The following is a 22,340-nucleotide window of genomic DNA, read 5'->3' on the forward strand; positions in this document are numbered from 1 at the left end:
GATCAGACAAATGGTTCGACAATGAACTACTCCTACTCAAAAGACAATGCAGATGACTAGAAAGAAAATGGAGAAAAAGTAACCAAGAACACACAAGAGAAGCATGGAAAAAAAATAAACCAACAATACAAACTAAAACTAAAAGAAAAAAGAAAGACATACTATACAAACCAAATAGGCATAGAAGCCCAAGACACAAAAAAACTATTCCAATTACTAAAAGAACTCACAGACACCAAACCCTACCTAGCCAAAAACGACAACCCTTCTCTTTCAGCCACCCTTTTAGCTGAATACTTTAAAAACAAAATTACAACTGCCAGGACAAACCTTACATGAACCCCAACCCACCTAAGAGATCACAATACTCCCCCCCCCCAGAAAAAGAATCAGCTGCAGCAGATAGAACCTGGTCCCACTTCTCCACAATACAATGGTCCAACCTTAACAAACTCTATAAAAAATACAGCCACGCAGCTTGCGACCTCAACCAATACCCTCCATACCTATTAAAAACCTCCAGCCTAGAATTTTACACTCTCCTCATGGAATGGATAAAAACCATGCTCACAGATGGCCTTTTACCACAAGACCTCTCCAAAATCATCATCACCACGATCTTAAAAGACCCAAAAGGAGCAACATATTGTCACACAGCTATCCCCTGCTCTGACCGGCAGGTGCTTAGCTGTGCCGAATCCTGACCTGTCGGCGTGGCTTCCCCAGGAAAGAGGAAGGCTTTTCAGGTACAACAGACCTAGGCACCTGCCTAGTCTGCCAGACCACACTGAGATATGCTTGCCAAAAAGGAGACGACACAATTTAAGTCTATTCAAAAACTTGTTCCTAGGCTTTATTAAACCAGGGGGTCTGAATGCTATCAGCCACCCTCATGGAATGCAAAAATTAAGCATAAAACAAAAATAGCATACAGCTGTCAGAATTGTCAGAATGGCTTAAAGTTCAAGTATGGCATACCATCGCAGTTCCCTGGACTTTCTCTGCTTCAAAGATAGTCCTCTTCACCAAGGTTCAAATAAGCAGAAATGCCATGAAAATAAACTTTCAAATACTGAAAACAAATTGCATAAACAAAGCAGATAAATGGAGTAGTAAACTTTAGAAATAAAGTTCCAGGCTTTCCAGCTAACCTAGCTGGGTAACGTGTCCAGTTTTCGACTCCTAGGCTCATTAGCATCAGCTGAGCTTCCCAGCTGATGGAGCACAGCAGGGTATTAGATAAGCTCTGAGCTTTACTGAGGCTTTATCACAGAGTCTTCACACTATCAACAATACAGTTCTTTAAGCAAACACTGACCTCCGGGCAGTCCCAAAGTGAAACGGAGAGGTTTTCCTTCTCTCCCTAATCAAGGCCAGCTGGGCTCAGGCTACAGAGAGCCAGCACATAAGCACAACTTTGCTTTACTTCCCTCATGGACTAACCTCCATTCCCTCTGGATGATAGTCAGCTTCTGGACACACTTCAGCAGTGTCCATTGCCTCCTCTTTTCCAGCAGCTGGGCTCAAGCTTGGGAAGTCCTCGGCCATCTCCACGTCCTCACTACTGTGGAGTTGAGGATGGAGACTTCTCTCCTCATCTGCTTGTTTGCACTGCTGCTGGTCGTGCCTTTGCCCTGGTTCCTCAGCTTCCCCTGTTCCTGCTCTGCCCACTGTGATTCCATGCTCTGCTTTTACATATGTTATAGCCCCACCCCTCTCTCCTAGGAGCAGGGGGGGTTGAGCAGGAAATCCCTAGGGAAATAACTCAGGTTTCTCCTAGGCTGATAATGTGCATACCTTGCAGGACTAGGTCTCCACTTCTCAGTAAAAGTCCTATCAGGCTTTCTGGTGTACTTATTATGATATGGCACTCTGCTGGATATTCTTAGGCTCATACCTTTCCTGCTCTACCTCACTGTCTGAGGGGTAGTCATCCAATTCCCTATCTTTACTTTTAACCTGGTCAGCTCCCCTGACCAGGGACCATGCTCTGCTTTTATCCATTACAGGGACAAAACTGGCTATGGGTTTGTCACAATATCAACCATCCAACTACAGACCCATAGCCTCAATTCCATTATATGTCAAGCTAATGGAAGGCTTCATAGCTAAACTCCTCACCAACTACCTAGAAAACCACAATTTGCTCCACCCTACCACAATCTGGATTCAGTACCAGCTTCAGCACTGAGACACTACTAGGCTCCCTTCTAGACACAGCTAGACAATACTTCAGCACAGGCAAAAAATATGTTAAACTAAACTAAACTAAACCTTGGGTTTATATACCGCATCTTCTCTGCAACGTGGAGCTCGGCACGGTTTACAGGAATTGGGCTGATTATTTAACTAGATCTCACCGCAGCACAGGCAAAAAAAATGCTGATTATTTAACTAGATCTCACCGCAGCATTTGACCTAGTAGACCACAACATCCTGCTACAAATACTAGATACAATAGGAATCACAGGCAAAGTGCACACATGGTTTCAAGGATTCCTACAATCCAGGACCTACAGAGTAAAGACAAACAAAGAAAAATCAGAACCATGGTACAACCCCTATGGCGTACTCCAAGATCACCATTATCCCCAACACTCTTCAATCTCTACATTGCATCCCTCGGCACCTGCCTAGACAAAATAAGCTTAACATCCTATAGCTATGCAGACGACAACACCATTCTCCTTCCTTTTGATCAGCCAATGCCCACCATGACAGACATGCTACACAGAACTCTAGAAACAGTGGCAACATGGATGAAAGACCACAAACTAAAACTGAACCCAGACAAAACAAAATTCATACTTCTGGAAAAAAATAAAACCCCAACCATAATAAACATAGTAATAAACTCAATCACATACCCCATTCAACCCACTCTAAAACTTCTGGGAATGATGATAGATAGATGCTGCGCCATGCAACCACAAATCAACAAAACAATACAGAAATCATTCGCAGTCATGAGAAACCTAAGGCAAGTTTGAAAATTCTTTGATGGAAAACAATTCCAGCTCATAGTCCAGTCCCTAGTCCTAGGTCTCCTTGACTACTGCAACATCCTATATCTCCCCTGCCCCACAACAATGATAAAACAACAACAAACAAACACAGCCCTGAAACTAATCTATTCACTAAGAAAACACGACCACATCACCGAGGCATACCTTGACTCACACTGGCTCCCAATTCAAACAAGAATACTATTTAAATTCTACTGTCTATTATTTAAATCCATAAATGGTGACAGCCCAGACTACTTGAACAACCGCCTAATCCAAACTACCACAACCAGACACAGGAGAACCCAGACATCATTCACATACTCTCCAATCAGAGACATCAAACGGAAAAAACTATATGATGGTCTTCTAGACACACAGGCAGCAAAACTAGACCACTAACTCTCCAATATACTAATCGCGACTCCAGACTACAAAACTTTCAGAAAAGAAATAAAAACCCTGTTATTCAAGAAATCCATGAAGACTAACTAACACCTCATGAAACATTTCAATCCTCTGAAGCAACCTGCTCTATTCTGTAACACCTCTGGACATGTCCAGAAATCCTCTTTTGTAATCCACCTTGAACCGCAAGGTAATGGCAGAATAAAAATCACTAATGTAAAGTAATGTAATCTACTTCTGTTCATCAAGTTGCTAGGACTCAAACATTGAAATGGAATCACTTGCCTGCCTGGTGCAGAGGTGGTAGACCTCACACATCACCTAGATAAGATTTTAGACAGTGATGGGGAGAAGTCTGCTGTCTTAGTACATGTGGATATCAATGACATTGGGAAATGTGGTAGGGAGGTTAGGGAAGCCAAATTTATGCCCATAGGTAGGAAGTTAAAATACAAAATCTCCAGGCTAGCATTTTCAGAAGTGCTTCCCGTTCCAAATTGCTCTGGAGTCTCAACGCATGGATGAGGATCATCAGTGGATCCAGAATACTGCGGCTAGGTTGATCTTCGCAAAAAGTAAATTTGATCATGTTTCCCTGCTTCTGTCAAAACTTCACTGGCTTCCAGTAATTTCTAGGGTTCACTTTAAATGTGCCTGCCTAACATTCAAGACCCTTCATGGTATTCTTCCCCCCACCCTAATTCCACTATCTTGGAACTCTACGAGACCTGACACTACCAGTCCACCCAAAAACTCAAACTATCTTTCCCCTCGTTAAAAGGCGTTATCTATGCGGGAAAATTAGGGAAATCTCTTTTCTTCAAAATCACTGAGCTTTGGAATAACCTTCCTGCCCTGCTGCAGAATCTGGGCTCCTTCCAATTATTCTGAAAGCATCTGAAAACTTGGCTATTCTCAAAAATGTAAATCTCGCTACCCTCTTTATAATCACTAATTCTTATTATGTTTTTCCTTCCTTATATTAAAGTTCCTGTAAACCGTGCCGAGCTCTATCTTTATGGAGAGAATGTGGTATATAAACTTAAGGTTTAGTTTAGTTTATAGGGAAGAGTTTTATACTTGTTAGGAAATGGGCGATATTCGAACTACTAAATGAATACTTCTGCTCAGTCTTTACCTGCGAGGCGCCAGGGTCCGGTCCACAGTTGCAAGCAAGGCATAGCTCAGATGACCCGTTCTGGAATTTCGAGTTTACACCCAGCAGCGTCTACTGCGAACTATCAAGACTCAAAGTGAACAAAGCCATGGGACCGGACAATCTACACCCCAGGGTGCTTAGAGAGCTGTGAGATGTCCTGGCAGAGCCATTGTCTGTGCTCTTCAATCTTTCCTTGAAGGCGGGAAAAGTCCCCTTGGACTGGAAAACAGCCAATGTAATCCCACTCCACAAAAAGGGATGCAGGACAGAGGCTGAGAATTACAGACCGGTGAGTCTCACATCCATAGTGAGTAAACTCATGGAAACACTAATTAAGCATAAATTAGATACAATCCTAGACGAGAAGAATCTACGGGATCCCCGCCAACATGGATTTACCAAAGGCAGGTCCTGCCAATCCAATCTAATTAGTTTCTTTGACTGGATAACAAGGAAACTGGATGTGGGTGAGTCCCTAGACGTCGTTTACTTGGACTTTAGTAAAGCTTCTGATAGCGTTCCGCACCGCAGACTATTGAACAAGATGAAATCAATGGGACTGGGAGAGACGTTAACTACATGGGTCGGTGATTGGCTAAACAGTAGACTTCAGAGAGTGGTGGTAAATGGTGCCCCTTCAAAAACGTCGGAGGTGATCAGTGGAGTGCCTCAGGGCTCGGTCTTGGGCCCGATCCTCTTCAACATATTTGTGGGAGATCTGACTCAGGGGCTTCAGGGTAAAATCACATTATTCGCCAATGACGCCAAACTATGCAACATAGTAAGTGAGAACACTTTACCAGACAGTATGACGCAGGACCTACTTCTATTGGAACATTGGTCCTCGACTTGGCAGCTAAACTTCAATGCTAGAAAATGTAAGGTCATGCACCTCGGCAGCAGGAATCCATGCAAAACTTACACACTAAATGGAGAAACCTTAGTTAGGACCAAGGCGGAACGTGATTTGGGGGTGATCATTAGCGAAGACATGAAGACTGCCAATCAAGTGGAGAAGGCTTCATCAAAGGCAAGACAAATGATGGGTTGCATCCGAAGAAGTTTTATCAGCCAGAAGCCCGAAGTTATAATGCCATTGTACAGATCCATGGTGAGGCCTCATCTGGAGTATTGTGTACAATTCTGGAGGCCACATTACCAAAAGGATGTGCTGAGAGTTGAGTCGGTTCAAAGAATGGCCACCAAAATGGTCTCGGGACTCAAAGACCTCCCGTATGAAGAAAGGCTGAATAAATTGCAGCTATATTCACTCGAAGAACGTAGAGAGAGAGGAGACATGATAGAGACGTTTAAATATATCACTGGCCGTATTGAGGTGGAGGATGATATCTTCTTTTTTAAAGGTCCCTCTGCCACAAGAGGCCATCCGCTGAAAATCAGGGGTGGTCGATCGTTGGAATGAACTTCCACCTCAGGTGATTCAGGCCAGCAGCGTGAAGGATTTTAAAAGGAAATGGGATACACATGTGGGATCTCTAGGGGGGTAAATTCAAGGGGGTAGGGTTGTTGGAGTGGGCAGACTTGATGGGCTGTGGCCCTTTTCTGCCGTCATCTTCTATGTTTCTATGTTTCTATTCTGGGAAAGGGGGAGCTTATTCTCCAGTGATGGACTCTAGCTCAACCAGGGTGGAACCAGGCCTCTGGCATCAACATTTAAAAAGATCGAGCAGCTTTTAAACTAGAAACTGGGAAAAAAACGAGTCACTCAAAACAGTAACATAGTAGATGATGGCAGATAGAGACCCGAATGGTCCATCCAGTCTGCCCAACCTGAATCAATTTAAATTTTTAAAATTTTTTTCTTCTTAGCTATTTCTAGGCAAGAATCCAAAGCTCTACCCGGTACTGTGCTTGGGTTCCATCTGCCGAAATCTCCGTTAAAACCTACTCCATCCCATCTAAACCCTCCCAGCCACAGAAGCCCTCTCCATTCCATCCTCCTCCAAATGGCCATATACCGACACAGACCGTGCAAATCTGCCTAGTACTGGCCTTAGTTCAATATTTAATATTATTTTCTGATTCTAGATCCTCTGTGTTCATCCCACGCTTCTTTGAACTCAGTCACCTTTTTCCTCTCCACCACCTCTCTCGGGAGCGCATTCCAGGCATTCACCACCCTCTCTGTAAAGTAGAATTTCCTAACAATGCTCTTGAATCTACCACCCCTCAACCTCAAATTATGTCCTCTGGTTTTACCATTTTCCTTTCTCTGGAAAAGATTTTGTTCTACATTAATACCCTTCAAGTATTTGAACGTCTGAATCATATCTCCCCTGTCCCTCCTTTCCTCCAGGGTATACATATTCAGGGCTTCCAGTCTCTCCTCATATGTCTTCTGGCGCAAGCCTCCTATCATTTTTGTCGCCTTCCTCTGGACTGCTTCAAGTCTTTTTATGTCTTTCGCCAGATACAGTCTCCAAAACTGAACACAATACTCCAAGTGGGGCCTTACAAATGACCTGTACAGGGGCATCAACACCTTCTTCCTTCTACTGGCTACGCCTCTCTTTATACAGCCCAGCGTTCTTCTGGCAGCAGCTACTACCTTAAGCAAACAAAACAGAAGACTGCAGACCTTGTACACGATGCAGGCAGACTTTATTAATAACAAGTAAATCATTAATTAAAAACCTCTTTCTAGGCAAGGGACCCAACACGGTCCGTGTTTCGTACAATCTTCATCAGGGGTCCTATTAGATAAAAAGAAAAGGCAGTCTTTTCAGCGTGACACTAACGTCGCAGGTTCCACAGTGTGTCACCAGCGTTTTAGTTCCTACAGCGTGTCACATCTATCGCTATTTGTCCAAGGTTACCCCCTTGATACCTTTTCTTTTTATCTAATAGGACCCCTGATGAAGATTGTACGAAACACGGACCGTGTTGGGTCCCTTGCCTAGAAAGAGGTTTTTAATTAATGATTTACTTGTTATTAATAAAGTCTGCCTGCATCGTGTACAAGGTCTGCAGTCTTCTGTTTTGTTTGCTTTGGATTATTTTTTACTGCAGACAGTTGGACCTCTGATTCCCATTTTTTTTGGTTGTGCTAGCAGCTACTACCTTGTCACACCGTTTTTTTGCCTTTAGATTTTCGGACACTATCACTCCAAGGTCCATCTCCCTGTCCGTGCATATCAGCTTTTCACCTCCCAGCATATACAGTTCCTTCTGATTATTAATCCCCAAATGCATTACTCTGCATTTCTTTGCATTGAATTTTAGTTGCCAGGCATTAGCCCAGATCCTTTTTCATATTTTCCACTCCCTCTTCGGTGTCTACTCTGTTAAAAATCTTGGTATCATCTGCAAAAAGGCACACTTTTCCTTCTACCCCTTCAGCAATGTCACTCACAAACATATTGAACAGGATCAGCCCCAGCACCGAACCCTGAGGGACTCCATTACTCACCTTTCCTTCCTCTGAGCGACTTCCATTAACCACCACTCTTTGGTGTCTGTCCGACAGCCAGTTTCTAACCCAATTCACCACTTTGGGTCCTAACTTCAGCCCTTCAAGTTTGTTCAATAGCCTCCTACGAGGAACTGTATCAAAGGCTTTGCTGAAATCTAAGTAAATTACATCTAGTACAGTGGTGCCTCACACAACGAACTTAATCCGTTCCAGGAGCAAGTTTGTTATGTGAAACGTTCGTTGTGTGAAACGCGTTTTCCCATAAGAATACCTGTAAAACAAAATAATTCGTTCTGCAGCCCTGTTGTCCCATAAGAATACCTGTAAAACAAAATAATTCGTTCTGCAGCCCTACATTTCCCTCCCTCCACCTCACCTCACATGCAGAGCCTGCCAGCCTTCTCCCTCACCCAGCCGCACGATCTCAAAAAGCTGTGCACGCGCAGCTGCTGGAGTTGATCAATGTTCTCTCTCCTGCAACTTCCGGTTTCCGGTTGCGTCAGAGGAGAAGATTGAACAACAGAGCATGCGCGCATGTGCTGCTCTTTGAAAGTGTGTGGCTGGCCGAAAAAGAAAGCCGGAAAACTCGGTTTTTAAGGTAAGGTGGAGGGAGATGATGGAACACTGCATTCAGACAGGAGGGTGCTGCTGTTCCCGGCTCACATTAGAAAGCGGCGAGAGTAGTTCCGCCCCCCCCCCCCGGGCCCCTCGGGCGACTTCGTTGTGTGAAACGAAGTTCGTTATAGGGAGCAAGACAAAAAGTTCGTTATGCGCAGCGTTCGCTGTACGAGGCGTCCGTTATGCGAGGCACCACTGTATATGTCCTCGATCCAGCTCTCTGGTCACCCAATCAAAAAATTCAATTAGGTTTGTTTGGCACGATTTACCTTTTGTAAAGCCATGTTGCCTCAGATCATTTAACCCATTAGATTCAAGGAAGTACACTATCCTTTCTTTCAGCAACACTTCCATTATTTTTCCAACAACTGAAGTGAGGCTCACCGGCCTGTAGTTTCCTGCTTCATCCCTGTGACCACTTTTGTGAATAGGGACCACATCCGCTCTCCTCCAATCCCCAGGAACCACTCCCGTCTCCAGAGATTTGTTGAACAAGTCTTTAATAGGATTCGCCAGAACCTCTCTGAGCTCCCTTAGTATCCTGGGATGGATCCCATCTGGTCCCATCGCTTTGTCCACCTTCAGTTTTTCAAGTTGCTCATAAACACTCTCCTCCTTGAATGACGCAGAATCTACTCCATTTTCTCATGTAACTTTGCCAGACAATCTCGGTCCTTCTCCAGGATTTTCTTTTGTGAACACAGAACAGAAGTATTTGTTTAGCACATTTGCTTTTTCCTCATCACTCTCCACATATCGGTTCCCAGCATCTTTTAGTTTAGCAATTCCATTTTTCATCTTCCTCCTTTCACTAATATATCTGAAAAAATTTTTGTCTCCGTTTTTTACATTTTTAGCCATTTGTTCTTCCGCCTGTGCTTTCACCAGACGTATCTCTCTCTTGGCTTCTTTCAGTTTCCCCCTGTAGTCCTGTAGAGTATGGTTCGCAACAAGGTATCTTAAAAAGATATCACAAAACAGGGAAGACAGGGTATCCATATAGCGAGGTTGTAATGGAAACTATAGTAGACCAATAGGGGCATAATCAAATAACTAAAACAACTAAATAAATGCCTAAGTCGGCACTTGGACATTCTAATTGCTGGAATGTTCAAATGCTGATTTCGAAATAGTTTTTCTGGATGTCTAGTGAGACGTTTCACCTGCTGTGCATTCAGAGTTCAACAGGGAATGTTGAGAGGTGTGTTAGGGCATGCTTTGTGTGGGCTAGACTTGGACGTCTTGCTGGGATAATCAAACCTTTCCAAAGACTTCTTGGACAGAACTTAGACGTTTTGGGCTAGACCTCTTTTGGAAGCATCTAAGTTCCAAAAAGGTATCCAAACTGACCAGATAACCTCTGGAGGGATTAAGCAATGACCACCACACTCCTCCAGTGATCACTGACCCCCCTCCAACTCCCAAAATATCTGAATGAAAGTACATACCTGTCTTTGGAACAGCATCATCTGGTATGAGAAAACCTAGTAGAGCATCACATAGGTGTCTTAAGTAACCAAGTAGGTGGACTACTGGCACTCTAACTACATTTATGTTGTTAAGTATGAGCCTACCAAAACCCTACTATACTGCCATATAGGTGCCACCTATAGCTATGAGGGCTATTGGGGTGGTAGACAGGTGGGTATAATTTTGGGGGAGTTTTTGAGGGCTCACTAAAAATTATAAGGGGTATAATGGGCACCATTTAGGTTAAGTTCACAGCATTGCCCTCTAAGGTGCCTCTCTACTCTGCTGGCATGTCTATGTGGCCGATCCATTAGAATGGTGGCCTCACCCATATCTAAATGGTGCTGATTTGGATGTTTCTAACTTGGATGTTTTTGTGGTCGAAAACGGTGAATAAAGTTGGACGTCCTGGCAGTCTAGACATTTTGGCAACAAAGATGTACAAATAGGCGATTTTCCAAAAAAAATAAAAAAATTGGTATCCCTTTCGAAAATGGACATTTTTCTGCTTCCAACTTTGGACATCACTCGGTTAACGTCCAAATTCAGACTTTGACATTCTATTGAAAATGGCCCTCGAGGTGTCCTTAAATACAGAGCCCACTCCCTCCTGCCGGTCCCCCTTCCCACAACATCCCTGGCAGGAGGGATACCCACTCCCTCCTGCCGGTACCCCGCCCCCCCAAACCCATGACCTCCCCAAACCTCCCCCCCCCCACAACCCTAACCCCGCCATACCTTTAAAAGCAAGACCAGCCAGAGGGATACCCACCTCTTCAAAATGGAGGGACTTTAGGCACCTGGGCCAACCGAAGTCTCAGGCCTCCATCCCAGTTCATTCTGGGATGAACTGGAAGTGGCCTAAGACTCCGAATGGCCAGATACCTAAAGCCACAAGTGCATTTTGCTTGGCTACATTTCAGTCACCTATCATGGCCCTAGGAAGATGCCTAGGGCCATATAAGCTCACCTAAGGCCACTTCTGGGTGAAACCACGCTCACACCCAGCCTTGGGCATGCTTAAGCTTCCCTAGGCACCTCCCTGCAAATGTGATAGATGCCTAAAGTGTAGGCGGTCTGACTTGGGTTTATTTTTTTCTATTTTTAGAAAACGTGCATCCCAATAGGCTGGTTAGACAGCAGTAGGACACCTACCGCCACCTACAATTGGGACACCCACAGTGTCTATATTCAATGAGACAAGGCTTAAGTTGTTGTGAAGATTGTCCCACATAATAAAGACCACATATACATATCAACAGGTAAATCATATTACAAGAAGTGTAGGAAGTATCAGAACATTAACTGTAAGTTTATTTTGTTCTAGGATCAAAAAAAGTAGAGCCCTCTACCATCATAGCACATACAGAGCAACTATGAGGAAAGGAGAAGAAGAGAAAAGCAGAGAAGAGAACAGGAGAGGGGAAGATGGAGCATAAAGAAGGTAGGAGAGAGCAAGAGGCATCGGCGAAAGGTAGCCCCGCCACCGCCCCGACGTCATCTACCGGAGCTCCCCCTTAAAAGGGGAGGGGCCAACGGTGCTCAGTTAACAGGCTTGGGCAGGCAAGCAGGAAAGGAGGAGAGAAAAGCAGAGAAGAGAACAGGAGATGAGAAGAAGGAGCAAGAGAAGGCAGGAGAGAGCAAGGGGCATTGGTGAGAGGTAGCTCCGCCCACCCCCCCGACATCATCCACCGGAGCTCCCCCTTTAAAGGAGAGGGCCAACGGCGCTCAGCCATTTGGAGTGTGTCGAAGGCGAGCGTTAAAGGCGCTCGCCTTAGCGAATAGCCTTAAGAAGGGACGAACACTGCAAAGAAGAAACACTAGGGAAGGACACCTACACAGGCAAGTACCACAAGGGCAACAGGACAGACAAGCAGAAGATAAACAAAAACAGTAGTAGCAGAGGGCAATCACAATAGACACAGAGGATACACACAAGCAACAGTGGTAGCAGGTTTAAAATAAAGAAAAGGACTTCAAGTAACACCTAGGACGCTACACATATTCCTACACAAGGAGAAGCCACTTCAGATGACAGACCGGCTAGCGGACAGCAATAGATGCAGCAGACAGAAGCAGGATGTTGAGCTACCCAGTTTTCTGCATCGTTTGTCATATGTATGACTACCTCCCCTCTGGGAGGCGGTCTTATGTATGCACTCGATGCGAGGAACTGGAGGGCCTGAAGAAGCAAGTCAGACTCCTGGAGGGCAGAATACTGGAACTGGAAGCACTTCGAGCAGTGGAAGATGAAGACAGAGAGGCAGAAACTTCATGACAGAGGAAACTGTTGAGGAAGAAGTCAGGGAGTTAGAACAGTTCATCGAGCAGGCATACAGGGAGGCCGTGGAAAATCACCAATAACAGTGGAGCTGCCAAAATACACCTTCAGTGAGTGAGGACCACCTGGAGGACAACCACAAGGAAGAAATAGGTGATACCACAAGGAAGAAATAGGTGATAGCGAAGGGAACCTACAGGAAGATGAGTCCGGTGCAAGCCAACGCCAGGATGAGGGAAGATGGAAGTGCACAGAGGACACGGACCTACGCCTGGAGAGGTGGTCATACATCAGGGACACAATCCTGCGGCTAGAGAGGCAAGAGAAGATAGAGAGGACAACAATCGTTGTGGGGGACTCCTTCATCAGACAAGTCAACAGTCACATAGCGGGAGGAAGACAGGATCGGCTGGTGACCTGCCTACCAGGAGCCAAGGTAGAAGATATAGTGAGCCGCATCGACATGATCATAGACAGCATGGAAGAGGAAGATACAGCAGTGGTGATCCATGTGTGGACAAACAATGTGAGCAACAGGAACTACAGCAATGAAGGACTGAAGGACCAGTTACGGAAGCTAGGAGGGAAGCTGAAGACCAGAACGCCAAGGGTAGCATTCTCAGAGATCCTGCCAGTACCCAGGGCTGATGAGAAGAGGCAGACGGATCTGTAAGCAGTCAATCCATGGATGAGGCACTGGTGTGAGGAAGAAGGATTCCACTTTGTGTGCAATTGGATGACATTCTGGGGGATGAGCAACTATACGGAAACGATGGACTCCACCTCAGCAGAGACAGAACGAGGCTACTTACAAGCAACATCAAGAGAGAAATAGAGAAGTTTTTAAACTAGGAAGAAGGGGAAAGCTGACAGTTGACCAAGAATCGATGGTTCGGGAAACAGTATACTGAGAGGATACCATGCAGGAAGATAGTGGGAAACAGGCCGCTACTGGGTCAGACCAGTGGTCCATCGTGCCCTAACTGAGACTAGCCTTACCTGCGTACATTCTGGTTCAGCAGGAACTTGTCTAACTTTGTCTTGAATCCCTGGAGGGTGTTTTCCCCTATAACAGCCTCCGGAAGAGTATTCCAGTTTTCTACCACTCTCTGGGTGAAGAAGAATTTCTTTACATTTGTACGGAATCTATCCCCTTTTAACTTTAGAAAGTGCCCTCTCGTTCTCTCTACCTTGGAGAGGGTGAACAACCTGTCTTTATCTACTAAGTCTATTTCCTTCATTATCTTGAATGTTTCGATTATGTCCCCTCTCAGTCTCCTCTTTTCAAGGGAGAAGAAGCCCTGTTTCTCTAATCTCTCACCGGATCATAGGCAAGACAGAAATCCCGATGGATCGAAAGGGACACAAGAGGGAAGGAAATGCAAGAAAGTAACAGGCCGCAAACTCAAGTGTATGTAGACAAACGCAAGGATACTAGGAATAAAATGGGGGAATTGGAAGCTATTGCACAAACATAGAAACATAGCAACATAGAAATAGACGGCAGATAAGGGCCATCGGCATCACGGAAACATGGCGGAAAAAGGAAAACGTCTGGGACACTGTGCTACCAGGATACAAGCTATACCGCAGAGACAGAGTAGGTCAAAAAGGTGGGGGTATTGCCCTATACATCAAAGAGGGAATTGAGTACTGGAGAGAACATGCGGAAACGAAAAATAAGGTAGAATTTCTATGGGCCAAAATTCCGGGAACAAATGGAACGGAAATGAAGATCGGCATCTACTACCGACCCCCAGGGCAGTCCGAAGAAACTGATGGAGAAATGAAGGACGAGATTAAATGCAACTGCAAGGGAGGCAACGCAGTTATCATGGGATACTTCAATTATCTGGGGATAGACTGGAACCTAGGCACCTCCGGAACCTAGGAGACCAAGTTCCTGGATGCTGTAGGCGATTGCTTCTTGGAACAACTTGTCAAGGAAAATACGAGAGGAAATGCAATTCTGGACTTAATTTTAAATGGATTCGAGGACCGGCGCAAGGTATAGAAGAAGGGACGCTGGGAAGCAGTGATCACAATATGATGCTCCTGGACACAGGGGCAAAATATCGACCCATGGCACTGAACTTCCGAAAAGGGAATTACGAAGGGATGAGACTCATGGTGGGGAAGAAGATTAAGAAGAGGATAAGCACTGTAAAAACGCTAGAGCAAGCATGGTCCCTTTGTAAAGACATCTGCTGCGGGCCACCGCCAACCAAGGCAACTTCACCCCCAGTGAATTCCACTGGGGATTCCACTGAGTCAGGAGGGACAGTTGAAGAGGATTGTGTCATGCTCTGGCCCACGGTATCATATCTATGGTCGCAACCATGAGACCCAGAATCTATAGATACTGCCAGGCTGTCGGAGCCTGAACCTCCAACATGGCCTGAATGGTACTCCGAAGCTTGAGCTTCCTGGAGTCTGGCAGAAACACCTGGTTCCTGCCCGTGTGGAACCGGACTCTCAGATAATCCAAGTCCTGCGGTGGCTCGAGGTGGCTCTTCTTCAGATTGATCATCAAGCTGAGACTCTCCAGCAGATGCACTACCTGGATAACCGCGTTGTGGCCTTCCTCCAGCAATGGAGCTCTGATCAGCTGTCCAGATACGGAGCTGTGAGTGCAGGTGGGCAGCTACTACCACCATGACTTTGATGAAGGATCTGGGTGCTAACACCAGTCCGAAAGGCAGAGCCACAAACTGAAAGTGCTGCCCGAGCACTTGGAATCTCAGAAACCTCCTGTGTTTTGGAAAGATCAGGATGTGGCGGTACGCTTCGTGAGATCCAAGGAAGCCAAGAACTCCCCAAACACCACAGCTGCCACAACTGAATGTACCATTTCCATCCGGAAATGCGGGACTCACAGGAAAGCATTCACTGCCTTCAAGTCCAGAGTAGGTCTCCAATCTTTGAAGCCTTTCTTTGGCACGATGAAGTATATCGAGTATCTCCCTGAGCCCAAGTCGTCTTGAGGAACAGGTTCTATTGCTGCCAATCTAGCAACTTGCGAACGGTGGCTCGCACTCTTTGGGCTCTGTCCGGATTTCTTGTGGGCGAAGTCAGGAAGAAATCTGGTGGAGGTCAGAAAAACTGAAGTCGGAGGCCCTCTCTGAGCACTTCGAGGACCCACTGGTCCGAAGTCACCCTGTGCCACTCCATAAGGAAGGCCGAAAGTTGCCCCTGATCCGAAGGAGAATCGCCAGAGGCCCTCAAAACGAGATCTTGAGGGGGCCTGAAACGTTGTCCCGTTGCAGGGGGCCCGGCGTACTGGTGAAGCCACCAGTAGGGAAGAAAATTTGATTGTCCCGAACCCCTGGGCTGACAAGGTTTAGACCCAAGTAGCTCATTAAGCTTACGGTCCTGAACACTGGCTATGAGGTCATCCAAACTCTGGCCAAACCAGAGCAAACCTTTGAAAAGCAACCTGCTCAGCGTGGCCCTAGAAGAAGAATCACCTGACTACTGGTGAATCCACAGCATTCGCTGGGCGGAGACTGAATAAGCTCCAAGCTTAGCGAAAAACTTCATAATGTCATAAAGGGCATCAGCCAATTAACACACCCCGGAGACTAGGAAGTCAAGGTCCTAAAGGACAACCTTCTTGGGATCCTGGCAGAGCTTAGGGCTCCTTTTACTAATGTATGCTAGCGTTTTTAGTGCACACACAAGATTAGTGTGTGCTAGCTGAAAAATTACCACTTACTTAAAAAGAGGTGATAGCGGCTAGCGTGAGCGCTAAAACCGCTAGCGCACATTTGTAAAAGGAGCCCTTAGTGTGACTTGCCTGGACCACAAAGGAAGTGGCCGCTGCAGCTCTCACTCCTGCCGCAGCAGAATCAAAAAGACACTTGACGACAAAATCCACTCTCCTATCCTGAACATCTTCAGGATGACCTCTCCATCAGAGCGTAAAGAAGTGCGCCGAATCCACCATCGGCGAAACCAGTCATTTGGCGAACGCTGGGGCTATGGGATACCAGCACGCCATGGCCCTAGCACATTTAAGGGGACCATCTGAGGACTCCCAAACCTCTATGAGCATCCCAGCCAAATCTGAGAAATGGCCATTTTTGAAACAAAAAGATAGACTTTTCTGTTTCAAAAATGTCATGTTTGTTATTGAATTTTTGTGCATGTTTTGCAAAACATCCAAATTCAGCTTTGGACATCATATAAAAATTCCCCCTCCACATCTGTTTGACCATGATCCCCTGGCATCCTTGAATGGGTCAAATATGGCCATCTTGTTTCTGTTCTACAGCCCTAGTGTTGCAGATCTCAGCCTTTCATCTTCTGCTCTTCTAACTCCTATACAAGTTTTTGAAAATGTTGCTTATATGAGGTGAAATACAATTTAAACATGCTTAACATAATCCTATACAAGTTTTTGAAAATTTTGCTTATACGAGGTGAAATATTATTCATTTAATACAATATAAACATGCTTAACATAATCCAGTATGTAATGGAAAGAAAGAGATCTACTAACCCTGGGGGCAGACTTAGAATTGTAGCTTTGGTTGCATAAGTCTGTATCTTTAGTGCCATTTCTCCAGTGACCAGACTCTTCCAAGTATAGTGTTCAGCAATAAGCAAACCATGAGGATGATCAAGTCCATTCTTTTGTGTAACTGTAACACAAATTTTTTAAAATTTAGTAATGAAAACAAATTTCCTGCAGAAATAATTTCTCCTATCTTTCATACTTGTTTAAAATTTTCTAGTCATATGTTCGGTATAACTCATTACAAGCATGCTAAAACACTGAACTGCTACTACTGTTCAACTTTGAAGAATTCACAGCCATCAGCTTTACAAGTAGAAACATAGAAACATAGAAATAGACGGCAGATAAGGGCCACGGCCCATCTAGTCTGCCCACCTTAATGTCCCTCCCCTACCTTTGCCCTGTGAATAGATCCCATGTGCCGATCCCATTTGGCCTTAAAATCAGGCACGCTGCTGGCCTCAATCACCTGTAGTGGAAGACTATTCCAGCGATCAACCACTCTTTCAGTCAGTGGCGTACCTAGGGTATGTGGCACCCGGGGCCCATCATTTTTTGACACCCCCCCCCCCATGCACATTTTCTTTAGTGGCAGGGTTTAAAGCAGATTTTGAACCCGTGACAGGAGTTTCCCTGTCACAGTGCACATAGTAAAAATGCTATAGATGGTCATAAAATACATTTTAAATGTTGTATCATAGACCCAGTGGCGTACCTAGGGTATGTGGCACCCGGGGCCCATCATTTTTTGACCCCCCCCCCCATGTAAAAAATTTTTTTTTTTTTTTTTGCAATAACCATGAAATGGAATAAATGGTCAGAATAGAAACAGGCAGTGAAAATTTTCTTTTATTGAACCTCATATATGTAACCATTATTCCAAACATAACATAACATAAATTATGTCTAAATTGTCATGACATTAGAAGTACATATGGAGTAGTTGCAGGTGATGCTTGGGACAGTTCTGATTGTGTTAGTTCGGTTTTATGTGTTTTTTGAATAGAAGGGTTTTTATTTCTTTTTGAAGGTTTTGCAGTCTGTGGTCGATGTCAATTGGTTGTAGAGTTGGGGGTCGAGTGTTGCAGCTCGAATGGCTAGGAGGTTGTCGAACAGTTTTTTTCTTTTGACGTTTTTGGTTGGAGGGTGTGTGAATGGTGCACAAGTTCTCCTATGTCTGTTTGAAGTGGATTGAATTATTTAGCTGAAGAAATTAGTTACCCCCCATTCCACACACATTAATTCTCTTCCATTTTTGTTCCCATTATAAAAAACACTGATAAGTTCCCAGAAAAAAAATACATTAAAATAAGAAGTGAAAACAAAGGCCCCTACAGATGAGAACATAACATAAGAATAGCCTAACTGGGTCAGACCAATGGTCCATCATGCCCAGTAGCCCATTCTCATGGTAGCCAATCCAGGACACTAATACCTGGTCAAAACCCAAAGAGTAGCAACATTCCATGCTACCGATCCAGGGCAAGCAGACACTTCCCCCATGTCTTAATAACAGATTATGGACTTTTCCTCCAGGAATTTGTCCAAATCTTTCTTAAAACCAGCTACACTATCTGCTTTTACCATAACTTCTGGCCACTTCATTTTTAAGTTTAGATCTTTCCTTTCAAACAGAGACCTTGCTAGATGTCAAATACAGCACAAGGTAACTTCACATGGACTTAGCTGTGCAGGAAATGTGAATCTCCTCATACACCCACCATATAGTACAAAAATGTGCAAAGGTCTGTTTTTTTCTTTCGATCACTACATAGCCTAATGCCACACAAGCAGCGCTGTTACAAACATATTCTGTAGGTCAATGCTAAGGATAACAAAGTTTCCTTCCTTGGACCAGAAGGAGATAAACCACTGGAAGAGATCCCAAAACAACACCCAAAGACCCACTCAGTGTGTGAATCAGTTGAGTGGAGTGGACTAACTGGGGGGTGGAAATGGGCCCGTAGTTTGCTCAGCAGAATTTCCCAGACCACCTCTTCCTCTCAACACATTGACACGCTGCCACCATCACCACTAGGAACACCTCACTGGGTAGGCCAGCTATGCTATAAACTTTATAAAACACATTATTATATTTTCTTATAAAGCACATATTTTAACTGACCTCTCTGACATCCTCAGCCTTTCCATTCACAAAAATAGAAGGAAGAAAAGTTCCCATTTCCTGCTGTCTCATGTCCCCGGCCTATACAATATTTTTTTTCTGCAGACCCTTCAAAAGTCTGACCAAATCCTCGTTTCACTTGCATTATAAAGTACTGAGGATGCCATCTCTCCCCAATCCCAGGTCCTAAAGTCTAAGACAGTAGCGCAAACTAATGCTGCCAGATACAGGAAAAAAAATTTTTGATTCGATTCAGCCCTATTGAATTGGTTTTTCAATTCGATTTTCCTGCCCAGTTGGGTGATTTTTTTCAAAACTCCTGGTGGGTTTTATAGCTTTTTCACCCCCTTTGGCTTCTCCTAACCACACTGGCGCTGTGGTGTAAATAAAATAAAGAAACAAAAAGGACTTTTCCTCTTTCTGTTAAATCCTAGCTCACGTTTGCAGTCCAACACCAGCTCTGGCAGGATACACATTTCAAATCTGACATGTTATAATCACAAAACAGAAAATAAAATTAATTTTTCTACCTTTTGTTGTCTGGTTATATTTCAAATTTTGTTGGTCCAAGGCTCTGGTTTTCTTCTGATAACTTGCTTGCCAGGGTCTCCTTCTTTCTGCATGCTAACCATCCATCTGCCAACTCTGTCCTCCCTTTCCATTTCCCTTCCCTTCCCAGGAAGTCTGGTATCTTTCCTTTTTTTCATCTCCCTCCACAGATCCACCTTTTCTTAAATACCCTTTCATCCGGCATCTCTCCCTCCTTCCCCACCATCCCAGAGTCCACCATCTCTCCGTTTCTTTTCCTAATTACCCTCCTATCCAGTATCTCTATCCCTCCTCCACACCATCCCTTGTGTCCAATTTCTCTCCCTTTCTGTTCCTTCCCTCCCTAAATCCCATGGTCCATCATCTCTCTCCCTCTCCTCTATTTTCAGACCCATTATTTCTTCCCCCCCCAAAGTTTGGCATATGCATGTCTCTTTGAACACCCCCTTCCCTCTGTGTACTTCTAAATCATGGTCCCCCCCAAAGGCCTGTCCCCCCTTAAAGGTCTGCCTGTCCCACCTTGAAGGCCTGCACCCCCCTTGAAGGCCTGTCCCTTCCCCTTGTAGGCCTGTCCCCCCCTTGAAGGCCTGCCTGCCTGTCCCCCCCTTGAAGGTCTGCACCCCCCGAAGGCCTGCACCCCCCGAAGGCCTGTCCCCCACTTGAAGGCCTGTCCCACCCCCTTGTAGCTTCTCCCCCCCCTTGTAGGCCTGTCCCCCCTTGAAGGCCTGCCTGCCTGCCTTTCCCCCCTTGAAGGCCTGTCCCCCCTTGAAGGCCTGCCCCCCCTTGAAGGCCTGCACCCCCCCCCCTCGAAGGCCTGCACTCCCTTGAAGGTCTGCACCCCCCCCCGAAGGCCTGTCCCCCACTTGAAGGCTTGTACCACCCCCTTGTAGCTTCTCCCCCCCTTGTAGGCCTGTCCCCCCCTTGAAGGCCTGCCTGCCTGCCTTTCCCCCCCTTGAAGGCCTGCACCCCCTTGAAGGACTGCACCCCCCCCCCGAAGGCCTGCACTCCCTTGAAGGTCTGCACCCCCCCGAAGGCCTGTCCCCCCCTTGAAGGCCTGTCCCACCCCCTTGTAGGCCTGTCCCCCCCTTGTAGGCCTGTCCCCCCTTTAAGGCCTGCCTGCCTGCCTTTCCCCCCCTTGAAGGCCTGTCTCCCCCTTGAAGGCCTGTCTCCCCCTTGAAGGCCTGCACCCCCCTTGAAGGTCTGTACCCCCCCAAAGGCCTACACCCCCCCCCCGAAGGCCTGCACCCCCCTGAAGGCCTGCCTGCCCCCCTTGAAGGCCTGCACCCCCCCCCCGAAGGCCTGTCCCCCCTTGAAGGCCTGCCTGCCTGCCTGTCACCCCCTCCCCCTTGAAAGCCTGCTTGCCTGCCCGCCCGCCCCACCCTGAAAGCCTGATGCCCCGACCCACCCCGAAGGACCGCTCGCCCCCCTGGCCTCCCCGCACCACCTATGAACAGCCGCAGCAGGATCGCGAAGTCAGCGTCAGCATCCCTGCGCTGCTTCCTGCGCCACGGTCCCGCCCCTCCTCTGACGTCAGAGGAGGGGCGGGATCGCGGCGCAGGAAGCAGCGCAGGGATGCTGACGCTGACTTCGCGATCCTGCTGCGGCTGTTCATAGGTGGTGCGGGGAGGCCAGGGGGGCGAGCGGTCCTTCGGGGTGCGTCGGGGCATCAGGCCTTCAGGGTGGGGCGGGATCGCGGCGCAGGAAGCAGCGCAGGGATGCTGACGCTGACTTCGCGATCCTGCTGCGGGCTGCTTCACAGATGGTGCAGGAAGGTCAGTGGGGCGAGCGGTCCTTCGGGGGTGGCGGGGGACTGAACGGCAAGGCCGGGAACACCCCCTTAGGGCTGGTACCCGGGGCGGCCCGCCCCCCCCCGCCCCCCCCCTAGGTACGCCACTGCTTTCAGTGAAAAAGAATTTCCTGGTGTCACCTCGTAGTTTCCCGCCCCTGATTTTCCACGGATGCCCTCTTGTTGTCGTGGGACCCCTGAAAAAGAAGATATCTTCCTCCGCCTCGATGCGTCCCGTAAGATACTTGAACGTCTCGATCATGTCTCCCCTCTCTCTGCGCTCCTCGAGCGAGTATAGCTGTAATTTGTCAAGCCGTTCTTCGTATGGAAGATCCTTGAGTCCTGAGACCATTCGGGTGGCCATTCTCTGCACCGACTCCAGTCTCAGCACATCCTTGCGATAATGCGGCCTCCAGAATTGCACACAGTATTCCAGGTGGGGCCTCACCATGGATCTATACAATGGCATAATGACTTCCGCCTTACGACTGACGAAACCCCTTCGTATGCAGCCCATGATTTGTCTTGCCTTGGACGAAGCCTGCTCCACTTGATTGGCAGACTTCATGTCCTCACTGACGATTACCCCCAAGTCTCGTTCTGCTACCGTTTTTGCTAGGATCTCGCCATTAAGGGTATAAGACTTGCATGGATTTTGGCTGCCCAGGTGCATAACTTTGAATTTTTTGGCATTGAAGTTGAGTTGCCATGTCCTAGACCATCGCTCCAGTAGGAGTAGGTCGTGCATCATGTTGTCGGGCATTGAATCTTCGTCTGTTGTGCATTTGCCCACTACATTACTTAGTTTGGCGTCATCGGCGAATAATGTTATTTTACCTCGAAGCCCTTCTGCCAAGTCCCTTATAAAGATGTTGAATAGGATTGGGCCCAAGACTGAGCCCTGTGGCACTCCACTGATCACCTCCGTCATTTCGGAGGGGGTGCCATTCACCACCACCCTTTGAAGCCTACCTCCAAGCCAGTTCC

At 46.5% G+C, this 22,340-nt stretch overlaps 1 protein-coding gene across 4 annotated transcripts in view; it reads right to left on the reverse strand.

Moving 5' to 3' along the window:
* ADGB (androglobin) overlaps positions 1-22,340 on the reverse strand; it is a 633,675-nt gene that overhangs the window by 255,919 nt on the left and 355,416 nt on the right. For all 4 annotated transcript variants that reach the window (XM_033939743.1, XM_033939744.1, XM_033939742.1 and 1 more), the window contains one exon: positions 16,876-17,017. In XM_033939743.1, coding sequence (XP_033795634.1) covers positions 16,876-17,017 — 142 coding nt within the window. The remainder of the gene's footprint in view (positions 1-16,875; positions 17,018-22,340) is intronic.

The sequence above is a fragment of the Geotrypetes seraphini genome, chromosome 3 (genome assembly GCF_902459505.1).
Source record: "Geotrypetes seraphini chromosome 3, aGeoSer1.1, whole genome shotgun sequence".
Lineage (NCBI taxonomy): Eukaryota > Metazoa > Chordata > Amphibia > Gymnophiona > Dermophiidae > Geotrypetes > Geotrypetes seraphini.